This window comes from Rhipicephalus microplus, chromosome 9 (assembly GCF_043290135.1).
Source record: "Rhipicephalus microplus isolate Deutch F79 chromosome 9, USDA_Rmic, whole genome shotgun sequence".
NCBI classification, from domain to species: Eukaryota; Metazoa; Arthropoda; class Arachnida; order Ixodida; family Ixodidae; genus Rhipicephalus; species Rhipicephalus microplus.
The window spans coordinates 114,293,513-114,312,112 of record NC_134708.1 but is presented as its reverse complement, the minus strand read 5'-3'; the positions used below and the strand labels follow the sequence as shown (position 1 = coordinate 114,312,112).

The window sequence follows — 18,600 nt, the reverse complement described above, 5'->3', positions numbered from 1 at the left end:
AAAATACCTAAGAATATTTACCGTGTATAAGTAGCATGGAACAGTACGTACTATTCCGTGAAAACGGGAAGCTACGCATGCATTCGTTTCTCAATGGTAAATGTTGCTAAGAAAGAAGTGTCAACCGGGAACAATAAGGCACTCGTTATGTGATAGCAATGAAAGGTGGCGGAGGAAAGAACGGTATTGAAAGTATGGCGAGTTGGTGGGTTGGGCGAATGACACCACCTAGGTTACATCCAGGAGTCCTTGAATCCTGACGGCTTTCTCGGCCCGCTGGAGGGCCCCCATCTTATCTTCGAGGACGGGGCTGAACATTGCGGCTTCCCAGCCCACGCAACGGCTATCACTAGAGGCCGCATACTCAATAAAGGCACTAATCTCTCTGCATACACATAACATATGCTCCAAAGTGGCTCTGGAGTTACAGCACTTGCACCTGTCCCTTTTGTATACACCAGGACATAAAATGTGCGAGAGTGCAGGATTTGAATAAGTCCTAGTTAGTAAGTGCCGCCATTCGACACACTGTTGTTTCGTAGATATCAGGATATATAATGTGCAATAGTGCAGGATTCAGATACGTCCTAGCTGTAACTGCTGCCATTCGAAACGCCGTTTTTTAAAGACGATAGTCTTTCTTAGGGACCTTAGGCGAAAAACTTTGGTCTGTCTGTCTGTCTGTCTGTCTGTCTGTCTGTCTGTCTGTCTGTCTGTCTGTCTGTACAATTTTCTGTTTGTGCACCCTTAACGATACCTCAAACGTCACCAAACGGCCAACCCCATCCGTAGCGCCCACCAATATTGTTCAAGGTTTAGCACTCATAGTTGTGCGATTGTCAAATAAAAAGTAACTATTGCGTATATCTAAGGCGCCATAACAACACGTCGAAGTTTCGTATCTGTCTTTATACTAGAAGAGGCACACAAGTAACTTTAAGGACTGTAGCGTTTATCGCGCGGCGCTGACAGTGCAACAAGATGCTCAAAAAGGTGTTTCCAACGCTTTGCTACGACGACACGGTGGTGAGACCTGCCCGTCGCTTTGCGTTCCACACCTTATCACCTCCGAGATTGGCGCGCATCTTTCTCCGGGCGCGCGTGCCTTCGTTTTCGAAGATAACTGCCAGATGGCGCTCGTGTCTAACGTGCCTTGGTGTGCTCGTTCGCCTCAACTACACACTCGAGGCACTCTAACGCAGCGCCTCCAGAATATAATTAACCGATTTTCTTGCAGAGAACATCAAATAAACGTTTTTTTTTTTCACTTTCTCCAGACGCAAGTCTACCGTCTTGCGACATTTGAAGTGTAACATGCAGACTCGGGCCATTTTTTTATTCGTTAATTTTGGGTTAGGGGATGAGACTATGCCTCTTTGTAATCTCTAGTGTTTTGCATTGTCAGTGTATCTGGTCCTTCTATCTTCCCACACCCACTCATCTACCGCACCGTCATCATCGAATATTTCTGGGGGCACCTGAGGGGGCAGCTCGGTCGATGAGCCCTCGATCTGTGTAAAGTACAGTCCGGTTCTTCCTGTCTCCCGTGAGGGCGTGAACAGGTGTCCATATAATGTATATACTTATGTTGCTTGCTTGACACCCTTTAGGTACAATATGCAGTGCCTATAAAGAGATGCAGCTGTTGGCGAAGTTCCTCACTGCCGTTTGAGGGTCACTCTCTGTCACGGTTGGTTTGTCTGAGATACTGCGAGCACTATGGCTACCTCTTCAGCTCTCTCAGTACTTGTGGTGCACGTTATTGATCCATATTTAAGTATCATCTATGAACTCTCCTTCGAAACTGGTCTTATTCCCCAAGACTGGAAGACAGCAAATGTTACACCCATTTTCAAATCTGGAGATAAAAAACTCAGAGAAAATACAGACTGATTTCATTAACATGGGTATGTTGCAAAATATTTGAACACATTTTACATACCAATACATTTAAATTCCTTGATTCTGACGCTTTCTAAACTCCCTCCCAACACGGTTTTCGGAAAGGTTATTTCTTTAGCACAAAACTAATAGAATTTCAGCATTTCGTATCTAAAGCTATTGATCACAATAGTCGTGTAGACGCGGTTTTTATAGATTTCCAAAAAGCATTTGACACTGTGTTGCGTAAGCTCTTGGATGTAAGGCGTGCTGCATTGGGCATAAATAAAAAGGTTCACAAGTGGATACGTAATTATTTGAATGGTAGAACCCAGTCCGTTGTCTTAAATAATGTCAAATCTTCGCCCATAGCATTACCTTCGGGCGATCCCCAAGGGAGCGTTTTAGGACCCTTACTGTTCCTAATCTACATAAACAACATAGTTGAAAACATTAAATCAGCCATAAAATTATTTACTGACGACTGCGGCATATACAGAGAAATCACGACTGAATCTGATACTTGCGTTTTGCAAACCGACCTAGATCACATAGCGGATTGGTGTAAAGAATGGAAAATGAATGTAAACAATAAAAAGTGTTGCAGTGTAAGCTTCTCAAGGAAAATATCCAAATCATTTCATCAATATAACATCTATGGCGTACTTATTAACACACACTGCGATTATAAGTATCTCGGTGTTCATATTACTGAATCGTTTACATGGAACAAACACATTGACACGGCCATAGCAAAAGCTAGTAGGATGTTATACTTTATTCGAAGGAATTTCAACCAGGCGCCGCGCGAAATCAAGGAAACTTTATATTTTTTGCAGGTCAGGTTCATATTTCATTATGTATGCGTAGTATGGGACCCCCACCAAGACTATCTTATAAATAAAATAGGAAAACTTCAGAACCAAGCGGCAAGGCTGGTTTTAAATAATTATAGCCCCTACGCCAGCGTTTCACAAATGAAGGCCACTTTGGGATGGGATCTGCTACGTGTACGTAGACAGAAACTACGGCTTAAACTGTTGCACCAGATATATTACTCTATCACAGGAATCAATCACCATAGCTACCTTGTTCAACCCCTCTACACATTCACTCGCTGTGACAATAGCAAAAAGATATTTACCTTCAAATGCAGATCCAATACTTTTTTCCACTCATTCTTTCCAAAAACAATAAAATAGTGGAACAGCTTAAGTGACGACTTGGTTAATATAACAAATACTGATTTTTTTTTTCTATGCTGTGAAATTCTTCTTGCATTATGTATGGTCTGTGTGTATGAAAATGTATTTTGTGATGCATTATTATGTTCTAATAAATGTGGCAGTGGTTCTTTTTTACTTTTTTTAAGTATTTATGTATTTTGCTACAAATGCCTTGGTACTGACTGTTTTTTTTGTTCCCCCCCCCCTATGTAATTTCTATATGGCGATGTAGGTACTCTGTAAATAAATAAATAAATATCGTCGCGCACTTCGTACAGCGTTTGTTGCTGTCAATTACGGCTGCGGTAAATCTCCGTCCGCGCTTGTATTGAGCAGCGTCTACGAAAACTGCGTTCTGCTCACTAGCAAACTTTTTTCTGTATTTCCTTTGCTCTGGTATCTCGTCTGGCCTTTTTGTGTTCGGCGTGCATAATTTTTCGGCAGGAGGTTATCATCATCGTTTTCCCGGTCTCTCTTGGGATGTCCATCTTGACGCCGTGTTTTGTGTGATAGGTTATGCGAAGTTGCTCTGGGATATATCTTCCTGCTCATGTCTTAGAGAGGTGTTCATATTGTGCCGTACGTTACGCCTCAATGAGCTAATGTAAGGTATTGTGCAGGCCTAGTTTTAACAATTTTCCCGTGCTTGTGCTAATCGGTAGCACCATGGCTACATTGAATATTTTTCGAATGAGTCAGCTCAACTTGATATTTTTGGCGACTTGTCATTCTATAGACGGCGCTACGCATACTATTCTGCGTATCATTAATGGCCGTATCAACCTTATCGCGTTTTATTCCCTCTTGCAACTGTGTTTAGTTGCTATTCTTTTTTATGCACCTCATCATTTGAGCTACAGTTGCATCCAGTCGTCTCAGGGTTTCTTCGTTGTTGCCCTCGGCTTCGACGAGCAGACCAAGTAGCCTGATCTTGTACACTATGGAGATGATTTTTTCATCGGCTGTTCTTAACTGCACTTCTTCTCTATGAGCGAGATCGTATAGACAGTTGCTTAGCTTGCAACCTCTACGAGTCTCTCAATACAGCAACAGTACGAACTTTTCCGCAGAACAGGCTAGCCCAGTACCTTCTAGATATCCCTAGACTGGAAACTGCTTGACGATAGTTATAGCGCGAGAACAAAATGACGACACAGAGACAAGAAGGACACCAAAGGCCTTCTTGTGTCTGTGTCGTCGTTTTGTTCACGCGCTATAACTATCGTCATGCCATACCAACTAGCACAAGCTGCCACACTTCTATGAAACTGCTGTTTGAAGCGTTTCCTTTATTCGCCCATCACCCCCATTTCGCAACCATGGAGTGATGTCGTCTGCATATATAGTGTAGCATTGAGTCCTTCGATTACTTAGAGCTTGGCCTGCAGTCTAATCTGGGCCAGATTGAATAACGTAGGCGATAATGCCGAGATTGGCGGTGTACCCGCACTGTCAATCCCAATATCCTCCGAAACTAGGTCCCCTATCTTGATCTTTTCCTTCTTTCCCGTCATAAAATTACGCACGTAATTGTACATCCGTAGTTTGAGTCCTAAATCGTTTACCCTTTCTGGCACCATCGCATGTGTTACACTGTCAAAGGCCTTCTTGAGGTCTAACTATAAAATGGCCTTTGTAGATGTTCCCAGATCATCTGATGTTTCAAGTGTAGCATGGCGTCCTACGTTAAGAGGTTCCTGCTGAATCCTAGTATTGTGAGTGGAAGTGCGTCCCGGTCCTCGAGGTAGGTACATATCCTCTCCAGAATTGTGTGCTCCATGAGTTTCTCCACGCGAGGTGTCAGGAATATGGGTCTCCAGTTCGCAATTGGCAGTCACTTGCCAGGCTTGGGTACTACCACAATTTTGTCATCTGTTGTTGTTGCGGAATCTGTCCTACCTTAAATAATTTCTTAATGAATTCAGTTAACTCAGTTATGAACTCATCATCCAAATTACGTAGCGTTCTGTTTGTTATGCCGTATAACTCGGGTTCTGATTTAGTATTGAGTTTCTGCAAGGCGGCCCTCACTTCTGCCTCACTGATCTCGTTGTCTATACCATTATTTGGCAGCCTTGTGTAATCAGGGTGTGTAGCGGGAAGTGCTTGAGAGGTGTAAGTTCTCTTGATTTCATTGAGAAAGTCCTGCTCTGTACCTTGATACGTTTGTATTAACCGAGTAACATTGTGCTTTCCTACCAACTTGTTGCCATCCAGGTTTAACAAATGTCTAAGGTCGTCCCAAGTTTTCGCCATTTCTAACTGGTTGTCCATGCCACTGCATTTTTCCTCCCACTGTTGACTGCACAGCTGCTTGCTCTATATCCCTGTTGAATTTAGCTATTCTTCTATGAAGTGTTAAGTTGTGTTTTTGTTTATTCTACCTTCGCTGTAACGCTTCCTTAGCTTCTCACACGTGGAGAAGGTTATTGACTGCACTCTCTAGCTGCGCTTCTGGTGGCACCACTTGCGTAGCTACCGCCACGTCTCTTTTTAACTTTTATTTGCATTCCTAATACTCTGTATCGTTTCGTTGGGCTGGTCTCTAATCTTCCTGAACTTGTCCCAGCCGGCAAGTTCAAGTTGCCTGCATTTTGCCTTCAGGTGCCCTGCCCTCACTATCATTTCAAATATAAAATGATCGCTTCCCAAGTCATGTTGCGTATTGGTCTACTGCGTGTCCAGTATGTTTTTGGTGAACGTCAAATCTGGAGTGGTATCCGCGCAAACGCTAGTACCTGTTCTTGTAGGAATGAACGGATCGATCACAAGCGTCATGCCCTCCTCCTGTTTGTCCAACCACAAGTTCCTGCCTTTCTGGGTTCCGATCCTGTATCCCCATGCACTGTGCAGGGCGTTGAAGTCTTCTCCAATCATTAGCGCCTGGTTGCCAGCTATAGCAAGTGGTTTACGAAACAGCATGCGGAATTCATGCTTTCTGCATTTAGGACTGCTGTATATACTCAATACAAAAAGACTGTTTTCTGTTTTCCACATGAGTATGAGTTTGAGAAGAATGTGATTTTTTGTCTTAACTTCCGTGTCTTGTTGCAACACCGCGTGATTTCGCTTAACCAACGTTGCTAATACATTTGTCTCTCCTTCAGCACTTCCGAACAACTTATATCCCGACTATTTTGCCAGCCCGTGCATTTTTTACACTATTTTAACATCCGGGGCACTCGTGTCCTTAAGATGTTCTTGCAAAATGTATCGTTTTGGGTTGTAGCTTCGACAATTTCATTGATGAATCGTGTAGCTATTTCATCTGCCCATGGCGGCGTTGCAGGCTCCCCGATCCTTCAGTGGGCACCGAGGTCCTAGAGTACGGCTTGAAAGAGGTCTTTACCGGGCTCTTGTATGCGTTCCTAATATTGCTAGCTTGGCGTCGAAATCAGCCACCATTTTCTGCCTGCTATATCGTTTCGCCCAGCACCTCGATTTTCGCCTCCATGTTTACCTCAAATCTAACTTCTTGTTGTTCGAGCTTAGTTTGATATTTTTTTCCATCTTTTCTATTTTCGCTTCCATGGTGTTTGTCCATTCCTCCTGTTCTTCTTGTGGCGTTCCCACTGATTTGTGTTTCTTCACCCAGCTTTTATTCTGAGTGTTCTAGGGTTTAAGTTTAATCGGCGTGAGGGCATCTACCTCTCCATTCATTGCTGCGCCTTTTTCTTCCGTTATAACTTGTAAAGTTTGCTCGTTGCGTGTAACCCTCCAAAATATCAGAAGGTTATTTTCTTTGAGTTTTCTTATCTCATTCATAAATGCAACATTGATTTGACTCATCGGCGCCAATTCGCTCTCTCGTGCTTTAGCCTTAACTTTGAAGCGCAGCCTCTGCCTTCGCGCGCGCCCCAGAAGCCGCGTTAGCCCAGCTCACCAGAAAGGGTCTCGCTGTGTCACTGACGCTGCTCGGTCCTTATGGGCTTTGATGTCCTCCTCCCCTTCTGCTTGGGGAGACCCGGTATTGCTGATCTTGAATCTAGACCTCGATTTGGAACTTGATCTGGATCTCAACTTAGATGTGGTCATAGTGAACGTAGAGCTGCTTTTGTCTTGTGTTTGAAGCTTGAAGAAACCTTCCGGTCTGGATGCGTCCCGCGTCTGATGTTACGATTGTGTTATCGAGTCCACTCATCCTTGCTTGTACAGTGCCGTCGCTTCCGTGTCTTAGTACATTGCTTCTCCTTCCTCTCGTCGGGCTTGTTCCCAGTGGCGTCATTCTACCAGGTACGATACTTTCTATCGGACCTTGCTATGGCGATCCGCCGTAGGGCGGCCTTTGCCGCACAACTGGCTCTTCGCTTCGCACTCCTGGTCCGGCGGCGGGTTCTCAGTACCGCATCATCTGCATACTATGCCCTTCGGTCTCAGGCAGACGTCAGCTTTGTGACCAAGGCGTCCACACTGGCAGCATACGTTTATTTTTTTTGTGGTAGAGTGACATGATCAGCGCTCTTCCGTATGTCACGTAACTTGCAACGTGATGCCCATCGAAACAGAACGATCACGTGCGTGGTATTTGCCGTTGTTTGGTTATGAGGACCGTCGGATTTTTCGTTGTTACTAGCATCTCTACTATCTCTCTTGAGACACATACCTCGTGCGTTTCTCCTCAGATCCCCCTTTAAACTAGATTGACACAAGGGAGGCAAATCTCGCTGCTCCGCGCACTGAATAGTCACGTGATTAGTTTGATCCGGCACAGCAGCGGAGGCGTCGCATGCACACAGCCGCGGCTACGCTCGCGGAATCCTTGTGTATACTCTTGACTCATATGATTATGCAGTGCGCTTATGTGGTCATGCAGGCCACGCGCTGTGAAGCAAAACCGCTAATCCGCCACCAAAACCGGCAAAATCCATTCGCCTCTTCCACTGTCACACGAAACACACTTGGTAGTGGCCGCAAAACTGAAACATGTGAATTGTAAGCCGGCAGCTTGCTTCCTACTAACGTCAATCTGACTAATGTTGACATATTTGACGCTGAATCTTCTCGATCGAGGGCAGACGATTATCAAACGGAGGGATCGAAATAGCAACGGAACATTTCCATGCCTACCGCGAGCGAAAGAGAGTGGATGATGCGAGGACAGCACGTTTCGATGACACACACGTCAAGTGATGCTCCGTCCGCTGCGAAAATTCCTCCTCCGTTTTCTCGTGTGAATACACCTTAAATTATAAGTATCTTGAGGAGTCAACTCGTACGCGTAGGCTTGGAATTTCTTGTCCCTAATCTTCAGTTGAGCCATGGTTTTGTATTTTTCGGCGTGGTCCTCCACGGTGTACTGGCCACTCGAATGTTCTGCTTGTAGTTGGCACATACGGCGTCTTCTTCCGTTTTCTTCCCGAGTATTTTTGCGGTGTTGACGACGCAGCATTCTAGACGACTGCTCCCGTAGTCAATGACCTTGAAGCTGTCACGTGTCACGTGAGTGCGCGTTTATCTTGAAATCTTCGGCAGGCGGGGCGTCCTGCTCGTCGCCATAATTTGTCTTGCTCTCTGTCCCTTCCTCCACCTATTACTGAGCGCGTTCTCGCAGGGTAAGTGTGTTGCTCTGTGCGCTGCATTCTCACGTAACTTTTTGCTCTCTTCTTGACATGGCGTAGTTTATTGCATGTAAACGCCGTTTATTGCATGTCATGGATGAAGTGTGTCGAGGAGAAGCGCATTTATCTACGCGGACTTGCTTCGCGCCATTCTCCAACAGCGACGACCGCACGAATCACTCACTTTACACAACTTGTTCATTTGTTCATTTACTCAATATATTTTTTTGGCAAACGAGATTACACAGTGGCAGAGGCCAAAATAAAAGCTGCTTTAAAAAGCTCGACTAGCTTAAGCATTTATCTTTTGGTCTTTTTCGCCCTGCGTTGACCGGCTAGCAGATAGACAATCGTCAATAAATTTTCTCTCCAGCCTTGCACGTTATCCGAGAGTTCATATTGTTCTGCAAATGAAAATTACCCTTAGAATATTAACATTCTTATAATATTATAACACGTGGCAGCGATTAGCGATATGGCAGAGGTGGCGCCGTTGAATATTACGCATATATTGCATGAAATCATCACACAGCAGCTACAAACAGAGCAATTCGAAAACTTAGACGATGCTTGATCTTCGCCTTTAAGAGAAGACCGCTATAGCGTAACCGGGCCTTGTTCAAATCACTCTCTTGATCTCGACTATGTCGTGAGAGAACAAATGACTGGGCAACACTGGGCTATTGATACTATTGTAGAATGTTGACTGAAAGCACAATCGTTAAGTGCCAACTACTCCAGTCGACGAAGAGCCCTCTACGCGTACGTAAGGCAATACGCGAACACATGTTTGAGCGCTCTTTAAAGGGCACGCTTTTCAGCCACTTGTGCATTTCATATGTTTTTACGCCTGGCACAGTTTTACGACTGTACTACATAATATTGCGTGAGTTAAAAAGACTTATTCTACTACATCAACAAAAGAAGTGTGAACATTAAATTGATGGCCTCGCTTTTTTACACAATGTCGATTTGAACTTCTACTACATGACATTCATAATGTTTTAGGAGCAAAGCTCCTAAAGCCATGGGTCTGTACTAATCTTCAACGTGACCACCTAGTTCTTGATTCCCTAGTTCGTGACTCGTTCGTCCATAGATGAATGGACGAACGAACAGACAGACAGACAGACAGACAGACAGACAGACAGACAGGATGGCAGACAGACAGACGGACAGACGGACAGACGGACGGACGGACAGGCGGACAGGCGGACAGACGGACAGACGGACAGACAGACGGACGGACAGACGGACAGACAGACGGACGGACAGACAGACGGACGGACAGACAGACAGACGGACAGACGGACGGACGGACAGACGGACGGACGGACAGGATGGCAGGCAGACAGGCATGTGAAGGGTTTATAGTTTCAGATAAAAACCTCCGAAACTTTACTCCACTCATCATCGTTCCCTCCACCGATACGCTGTGAATTTTTTGTACGAATAAGGTTCGAACATTGGCATGCCTCTGTGATAGAACACCTGCTTGCCACCCAGAGAGTCTCGGATTGATTCGTACTCGCATTGAATTTCTTTAATATTTCTTTTATTGGCAGATTTCTTGGGTTTTTTGTCACGCACAAGATCATGCTTTCTCAATCACAATCGGAGATGCCGACATCGAAATTTATTCTCGCAGCTGTTTCTTCACTTCAGTTTTTTTTTTTTTCAGATACGTGTGAACTCAGGTTTATTACTCGATGAAGTGCAGAACCAATGGTTGCTTTTCTGTTTCAACGTTCAATTGCTGTTCAAAAAAAGCCTCCGTTGCGAGGGCTTCCTGATAATTTCGGTCACCTAACACATTTTACCTTACCCTGCAATCGCACCGATGTCACACCACACATCGGCAGCTTCTTTGCTACATGACGGGATGTTGCGCAACGAACATACAGACAGAGTGGAAGTGGCAAGGTGGTGGAAGTGGCAAGGTGGTGTTATGCCAGGTGGTGCCATTCCTTAGTGGAAGTGGCAAGGTGGTGCCATGGGCAAAATCATCTACCAAACATCAACGCCAGTGGCTCAAGAATCTGCAGCGATTACTTGTGATAAGTGATAAAATGTGGACTGCAACTTCTTTGGGAATGTGGGGCTTTGATAATGTCAGTTAATAATAGAACACTAAAGGCGCTTTGTTGCTGCTCAATCGCTTGGTAATCGCTTCCTTTGGCGCAGGCGTTTACACGGAGCGAAAGATTGTAATGCCTTAAACAGGCAAGAAAGCAAAATATGGACTACAACAGCTGCAGAATTTAATGTATTCCAGTTAACGTTATAGGCGAAAGAAATGCGAAATACACATGACCTTAGTCAACGTGTGTCGGCTGCTTGACACGTAGAAACATAGGTAGGTGAATTCAGGCATCAGTCCACTCACTCGGACTTACCCAGACTCGGATCAAGCCCTAAGGCCGAGTCTGAAAGTTCGCGTGAGCATTATTACCTAAGAAGCAAATTAAATTTAAAGACTGAGCCTGAGTGAGCTACGCAACTTTTTCCAACCCATGCACACAACCCGTCTAAAATGCCTCATGAGGCGTGCAATATTACAAGAAAGATTCACTAGAATTGTTCGAATAAAAAAAGAAGAAACTTGCAGCTGCTGCACTAGCATCAGCATAAAATCAAGACATCGTTCGTTTCATGGCCTATCCCTCATGGTGGGTAGCGCCAGGAAAAAAAAAGAGACAAAGAGACAAACAAACATACGCGGCCCGTGCACATGATCCAAGCAATATGCTTTTACTAGCAGTGCAAAGAAGAAAAAGAAGAGCGCAACAACAGTGTTGAAGTGTCCATGTAGCTGCTCAATCTCGTTACCTCAATTGCATTCACCTTTATGTCTTAAGCACGAGCAATGTTAAACGCAACAGCTCTTTGAATCGGACATTTACACCTTTCAGATTTTCGAGCCATAATTGCGTATGCATGCACGCCAAATACACATCCGTATTGCAATCAACCCCGAATGGCTGACACATTCTAGACTATGATTTATCCACTTTTCACAGCTACCGTAAGTGAGCCAAACACGACGAAAAGATACGATAATATTCTGGCACGTTGTTAAATGAAAGTTCGAGGATCCAATTATTTAACCTGTGTTTTTTTCACTAGCACTAATTGGCGCAACAGGTAGTAGGAGCATCAGCGCGAATTCGAGACTCTTAAACATGAGCTAACCAATTGATCTAACTTCGCGAATACAGAAAAATTTAAACGAAAGCAAAATAGAAAAAAATTCATTATATCTGCACGCTACACTACTAATTTCGTCGAAAGACGATACTCTTGCATCTGTAGAGAGCGAACAAAACGTTTATTTGATGTTCTGCTAAAAAAAGCGCTGAATGGTACTCTGGAAGCATTGCGTTACAGCACCTCGAGCGTGTAGCGGACGTGAACGAGCGCATATAGTCACGTCACACGTGAGACATGCCCACGCTCTGCAAATATCTTAAAAAAGGAGGTGTTAATACCAATGCAAAAATGTTCATACTTGTGCGATCGTCGATCAAAAAGCAATTGTTTCATGTATTTCAGACACCTTTACAACACGTTGATGCCTTGTATGTGTGCCTTTATACTAGACAAGGCAAACACAATTCTAAGGACCGTAGCGTTTATCACGCGGCGCTGACAGTGCAACGCGATGCTCAAAAAGGCACGTGTTTCCAACGCTTTGCTAAGACGACACGGTAGTGGCGCCTGCCCGTCGCTTTGCGTTCTACACCTTGTCACCCTTTCTTCTACACAAATGCGCGTCTTTCTTCGCAAGCGCGCACGCCTTCCTTCGTTTTCGAAGATAACTTCCAGATGACGCCCGTGTCTAACGTGCCTCGATGCGCTCATTCACCTTCGCTGCACGCTCGAGGCACTCTAACGCAGAGCCTGCAAAATACCACTCACCAATTTCCTTGCGCACAACAGCAACTAAACGTTTTGTTTACTTTCTCCAGACACGAGACTATTGTCTTTCGATGACATTTGCACTGTAACATGGAGATTCTGGACCAATTTTTGAAGACGTCTTTCTTGGGAACCTTCGACGCAAAAATTTTCGTCTGTCTGTCTGTCTGTCTGTCTGTCTGTCCGTACATTTGTCCGTTTGTCTACTCTTAACAGCATCGGGTACTTGAAACGGCCGACCCCATCCGCAATGCCCACCTATGTTGCTTAAGTTTCAGTGTTCATACTTGTGCAATTGTCGATTAAAATCAATTATTGCGCATTTATGGGGCAGCATAACAACACGTATATATTCTGCATCAGCGCCTTTTACTGGAAACTGCACACGTAAGTAATTTTAAGGACCGTAGCGCATATCACGCTGCGCTGACCATGAAAACACTTGCACGAAAAGGAGAGTGTTTCCAACGCTTTGCTAAAACGAGATGGTGGTGGCACCTACCCGTCGCCTTGCGTTTTACACCTTATCACATTTGAGATGGGCGCGCACACCTGTCTCAGAGCCATGCGCTTTGTTTTCGAAGAAAACTGCCAGATGGCGCTCATGTCTTATGTGTGAGGTGACTTGATGCGCTCGTTCGCCCCCACTGCACGCTCGAGGCACTCTAACGCAGTGCCTGCAGACTATAATTTACCGATTTTCTTGCGCAGAACATCAAGTAAATGTTTTCACTCTCTCTACATGCAAGACCATCGTTTTTCGACGACATTTGCAGAATAAATGCAAATACAGGGCCAATTTTTAATTGACGATCGCACAAGTATGATCGCTCAGACTTGAGAAATATTGGTGGGCGCTGCGGATAGGGTTGGCCGTTTGCGGCCGTTTGGGATATCGTTACGGTGGACAAACAGACAAATATACAGACAGACAGACATGACAGACAGACAGTAAGACAGACAGACGGACGGACGGACGGACAGATAGATGGACGGACGGACGGACAGAAGAACAGACGGACGGACAGACAAACGGACCAAAATTTTACAGACAGACGGACCAACATTTTACAGACAGACGGACCAACATTTTACAGACAGACGGACCAAAATTTTACAGACAGACAGACCAAAATTTTTGCATTAAAGTCCCCGAGAAAGACTATCGCTTAAAAAAAAACAATCTCCCAATGCTCAGCAAGCGCAGCTTCTACGTCGACAGAGAGTGGCTTTCGCGCATAGTGACGAAGCTCAACATGGTTTACCTTGAATAGGCCAACTCTGCTACCTATGGTGCTACCTAAAGGTAGAATATACAGCACTGCAACGGTGGCGCAGATTATAGCACCATCACACGGTGCTCGCTCGAAACCCATGGCAGCGGGCGTCTAGAGGGCGAAGCTGGTGGCGTCCCAGGTAGCACAGTTTGCCATTGCGCACGCCGAGCTGTTTTTCTGTTTCATTCACTACACTTTGAAGTGCTTGACGAGTACCAGTGTTTGGTAAGTGTTGGTTCCATCTTTGTGAGAACTTCACAATATGCTGTGTTCTTTTATATTAACAACTTCAGCTACCACAACAGTTAAATCGTGATTCATGGGCATCAGTCGCCGCGGCCAAGGTGTGCCGCTAGGTACGAACGTGTGTACATATACGCCAAACAATGCTGCCAGCTGCGAGACACCAAAAGACATTGCACAAGCTCTCGTATTTGAATATACAACAAACCGTAACTACTTCTGTGAAGCCGCATAGCCCATTTGTCTTGCATCGATTCGTACTACAAATGAATCAGCCTCTTGGTATTTTTACAGTTGTTCGTTCGATTTAATGCTTTCTCTCTTCTTCTTACTCTCTAGGCATTGTGTATTTGTTGTTGTTTTGTTTCTTTTTCCTAGAATCTTGCTTACCCTCGCTTTCTCTGCATTCGATATGTCGAAAATCGCCGTTATCGTAACTATCTGCTGGACATTGTGGGACGAGTGTTCTGTGACCGAAGCCGGACATTAAGTGGACTAGGAGGAATAAGAGGATGAATAAAGCACGTGCTAGTACATAATGATAGAATGTTACTTATTGATTCTCCGCTTAAGCAGCTCCGCTGTTAAAAGAATATGGCTTTCACTTTGGAGCCGTCTTTGGCGCATGCATAAGGGAACCTGCGTGTTCTCGCGAGTAACTGAGAATAGCTGCTCATAACACCTTTACCGGCAGCTCCTCCTGATAACTTGAGTGTCTTCTCGCATCTACAGTGCAAGGGCATGCAATGTTCTTGCTTTTCAAAAGTCATGCTCAAACAAGACGGAAAGTTTCATTGCTATTTTCAAAAAAAATCTTCTCCCTTTCTTTCAGGTGGCCGAAGAGCGGCTGTGTGAAGGCCGCCTCATGGACATTAGTGGCAAATTCAAGCTGCACCTTCCTGACCTCGTTCAGCTGCTATTAGAGCCAGATAATCTGCTGCCAAAGCAGATAAATGGCCGAACAATAACGTGTCAGGAGCTGATGTCCTACATTAAGGTATGCTGTGCTCTTCCTCTAACACCACTGCTTCAAAGCTAACTTATTTTTTGTTGCAGAATATTTTACGATGCAACGGGTTAGAGACGGACAGAAAAAGAGCACAGTGCTAAACTCACAACTGAAACTTATGTGGAAAAAGAAAGAAGATATATAGAAAACAATGACACATCACAACTATGTCATACACACATAGAACCACGCATGACTTGAAAAACGCTCGTGCTCAGTATGGCGAAAGCGTGTTCTTCTCAGTACGTAATAAAGTGGGTAATGTGTGTGCTTTGGTGGATAGGCCGTTGTTTCAGCAGCCAGACAGAGTGAACAAACGGGTCTCTCATCGTGCCCACAAATATGCTTCTTGTGCTACTTGCCTGGTTTATGCCATTCGACTGTCTAGCGGCTGCGAATACGTAGGCCAAACAGCGTGGTTCATAAACGTGCGCTTACGAGCACATGAGCCGCCGCTATCAGGTGCCATAATCACGTCTCATTTGGCAGCTCATTGCAGATCATGTTAGGTGCGTAGTCAGAAATGTTTTCGGAATGAAGGGGGGGGGGATGTGGCACCACCTTGATTTGGGGAGAGCAACCCCCTCAAAGTGGCCATTTGCTGCTCTCTTGGCCGTGGTGAAAAAAAATTCCGGTGAGAAGGGCGGGGAACGTGCCTGGTGCGCCATCCTCTGGCTATTCCCCTTAACCTTGCTGATGTGGGCCCTATTTGCAGAAAACAACTATCGAATATACACATGTTGATCAGTGTTAGCGTGAAATAGACGGACTATTTTTTTACTAGATCTAATACCAAGTGAATAAGTAATCCATCTACCGCTTGAAGAAGAAGAATATAAGTACTTGTTAGACAAGACACGAATCATGTTGTGTTGCAACACATGCGCACATGCACACAGTTTTGATGAGTCATTGTTTCTTATACATCTTTCTTCAAATAAATTTCATTAGTGAGTTCACCGCTTTGTCCCTTCTCTGTCTGTCTCTAACCCGTTGCCATAAATCTATTCTACGAGGAACGGCCGCCAACTTGCCCAACTGGTGATTCTGCTTAACTCATTTTTGTAGGTTTATGTGAGCGCAACCAAGAAAGGTCTGTTGCGTGATCCATCAGCAATGCTTGAGGTTAGTGTGCATTGTCCTTGGTCTCGTAAAATACATAGAGGCAGAAGAGCCCTCCTGTACAATATTTGTACAATTTCCGCTTGCCAAAGAGCACAACAGCAATTATGAGTGCAAATATATATTGTTTGAATAGATATTTTTCTGCCTCCAGGTGACCCACGCCGCAAGCTGCCGCGCAGCCTTGGACAAAGCTCTGGACTTCTATACAACCAGTATGTTAACAGTGAGTTATTCGTTTCTGTAATACTTAGATCAGAAAAAGACGCAATTTTTCGTTTCGGTTTAGCGTACTTTCTGGTTGACCTATAAAAAGTGTCACTCTGACACATTCCAGTTGTATCCCCGGATAGAGGAACTTTACATCATTTTGAATGGACAAATATAGTTCAATAAGGTATATATCAGTTCAAACTCTCTTTCATCACTGTATATGGTTGACATATTTACGTAGGAGAAACTATACAAACACTTGCTACATGAAAATCAGCACCGGAAAGCGGTAGTAAGAATTATATTTACTAAGCTTTGATAACTCACGTTATGCTTCACATCTCACACATGTTTCACGTGTGTTCTTCGAACAGCAGCTCGTATGCCAGTCACTTCATCTTTACCAAAAAATAATTGATATTTTATCATCACCTACCACTTTAAAAGATGTTAAACACAACAAAAAATACTTGTTAGCTGCTTCTTAATGTGGACGCTTTCATCACGATTCAATTCTTTCTGGTCTGATTTCAAGTTTCCAAAAGTGATTTTGTGAAGAAAGACCCCACTGGATACAGTGAAGCACGCCTTCTGAGGAGGCTGCTTATTGAGGCTTTGCAGGATTGAAAGTTGGACAAGTTGGTTCCGAGTTACTGCTTGAAAATGTGCGTAAATATGGTCAGAAAATACAGGCGACAAACTCAAGAGGACATGCTCCTAACAACCGTTTTTTTATTTGCACCACACTTAAAGACTGATAACAGACAGTTACTTCAAGCATCTAATCATCTGCTGACATGATTCGTTCAATGAATTCTATCTCATTTTTTGCAAATCTTCTTCGCTAATGTAAAAGGCCTTGTTATTTCCCTGTCAGTTCTAGCTTGTGGCCTGTAAACCACGCGGGTACTTTTGAACAAAGCCTTCATACGTTTTTCTTGCGGTCTCTGCAGTGTATGGCTAAGTGTACGATTGTAGTCAAAAAGCTCTGGTGTTCCTAAAGCGTGTGGTCAGGTGCCATCCTGTCTGCCCAATGTAGATCATCCCGCAAGACAAGGGAAGTATGTATACGATACTTAATAAGAAAGGCACAAAAGTTTTCGCGTAGTTCTCACTCCATGTTTTGTGAATTTGAGACGGACATTCAGCACGCTTGCTAGTAACGAAACAAGTATGCCTGACATTCGGAATAGCGAGAACTATTAGCATCTTGTGTTTGCCGTCTTTCACTCGTGGCCTCCTTTTTTCGCATTTTCGAAGAAGGTATTAAAGATTTTACTCAGTCAGGGTCAACATGCTTTTTAAAAGCAGGGATCGAATGAGAAAATGCAATGCTGTTCTTCACTGTCTACAAATGACGAAGGTGCAAGTCTAAAATTCTTTGTTGCATGTTGTTAACTCACTTAATAAGTTTTTTTCGGAGGTAATACACAGTCAGTTCAATGCTCGAGTCTCTGGTTTTGTAGACGACATCGTAATACCCTCGCTATTTTTTGCACCGACGGATGAAAGAGGTTTCTTTCGACATCTAGAAAGCTGAAATGCACCTGTGGACTTGGTGCGCACAATATTCTAATTCGGCGAGTGAAATATGTTCTCAAAATTATTGCGTCATGTATAACAATCATATATATGCCACAATTACCACATGTCAATTTTTGTGTTGATGTGCAACTAGCCAGGGTGGCTTTATTTATAAAAAAGAAGATGCAAATATTTTGAGAAAATACAGGTCACTGTCTATAATTCCATATTTTTCTTAGGGTTTAGATAAACTCACCTGCGTTCCTCTGAATGGTTTATTTCTTAAACATTCCATATTACGTGACTATCAATATGACTGCACACAAAAACAGATCGACGGAGCATGTGCTGTTTGTTGCAAAACAATTTATAATAAATAATTGGAAGCACGGGTTCTACCTCATGGTGTCTTCGTTCATTTCAGCAAAGCTTTTGACTGTTTTAATCACAACATTCTTTTCGCAAAATTGGAACTCTATAGTTTACGTGTTCATGTCCTTGACCTAATAAATTTTTACCTGTGTTCGTGGTCTCCATACGCCATAATTAACAAGTAAGCTTCACAGTTGCAAAGTATTTTGAATGGCGTCCCGCAGCTTAGCATCTTGGATATTGAAGCCATCGCTGTT

At 44.0% G+C, this 18,600-nt stretch overlaps 1 protein-coding gene across 4 annotated transcripts in view; it reads left to right on the top strand.

Moving 5' to 3' along the window:
• Positions 1–18,600, top strand: part of LOC119163083 (atlastin-3) — a 211,358-nt gene that overhangs the window by 78,620 nt on the left and 114,138 nt on the right. For all 4 annotated transcript variants that reach the window (XM_075874259.1, XM_075874258.1, XM_037415019.2 and 1 more), the window contains 3 exons: positions 14,936–15,100; positions 16,181–16,237; positions 16,389–16,460. In XM_075874259.1, the coding sequence (XP_075730374.1) occupies positions 14,936–15,100; positions 16,181–16,237; positions 16,389–16,460 (294 nt within the window). The remainder of the gene's footprint in view (positions 1–14,935; positions 15,101–16,180; positions 16,238–16,388; positions 16,461–18,600) is intronic.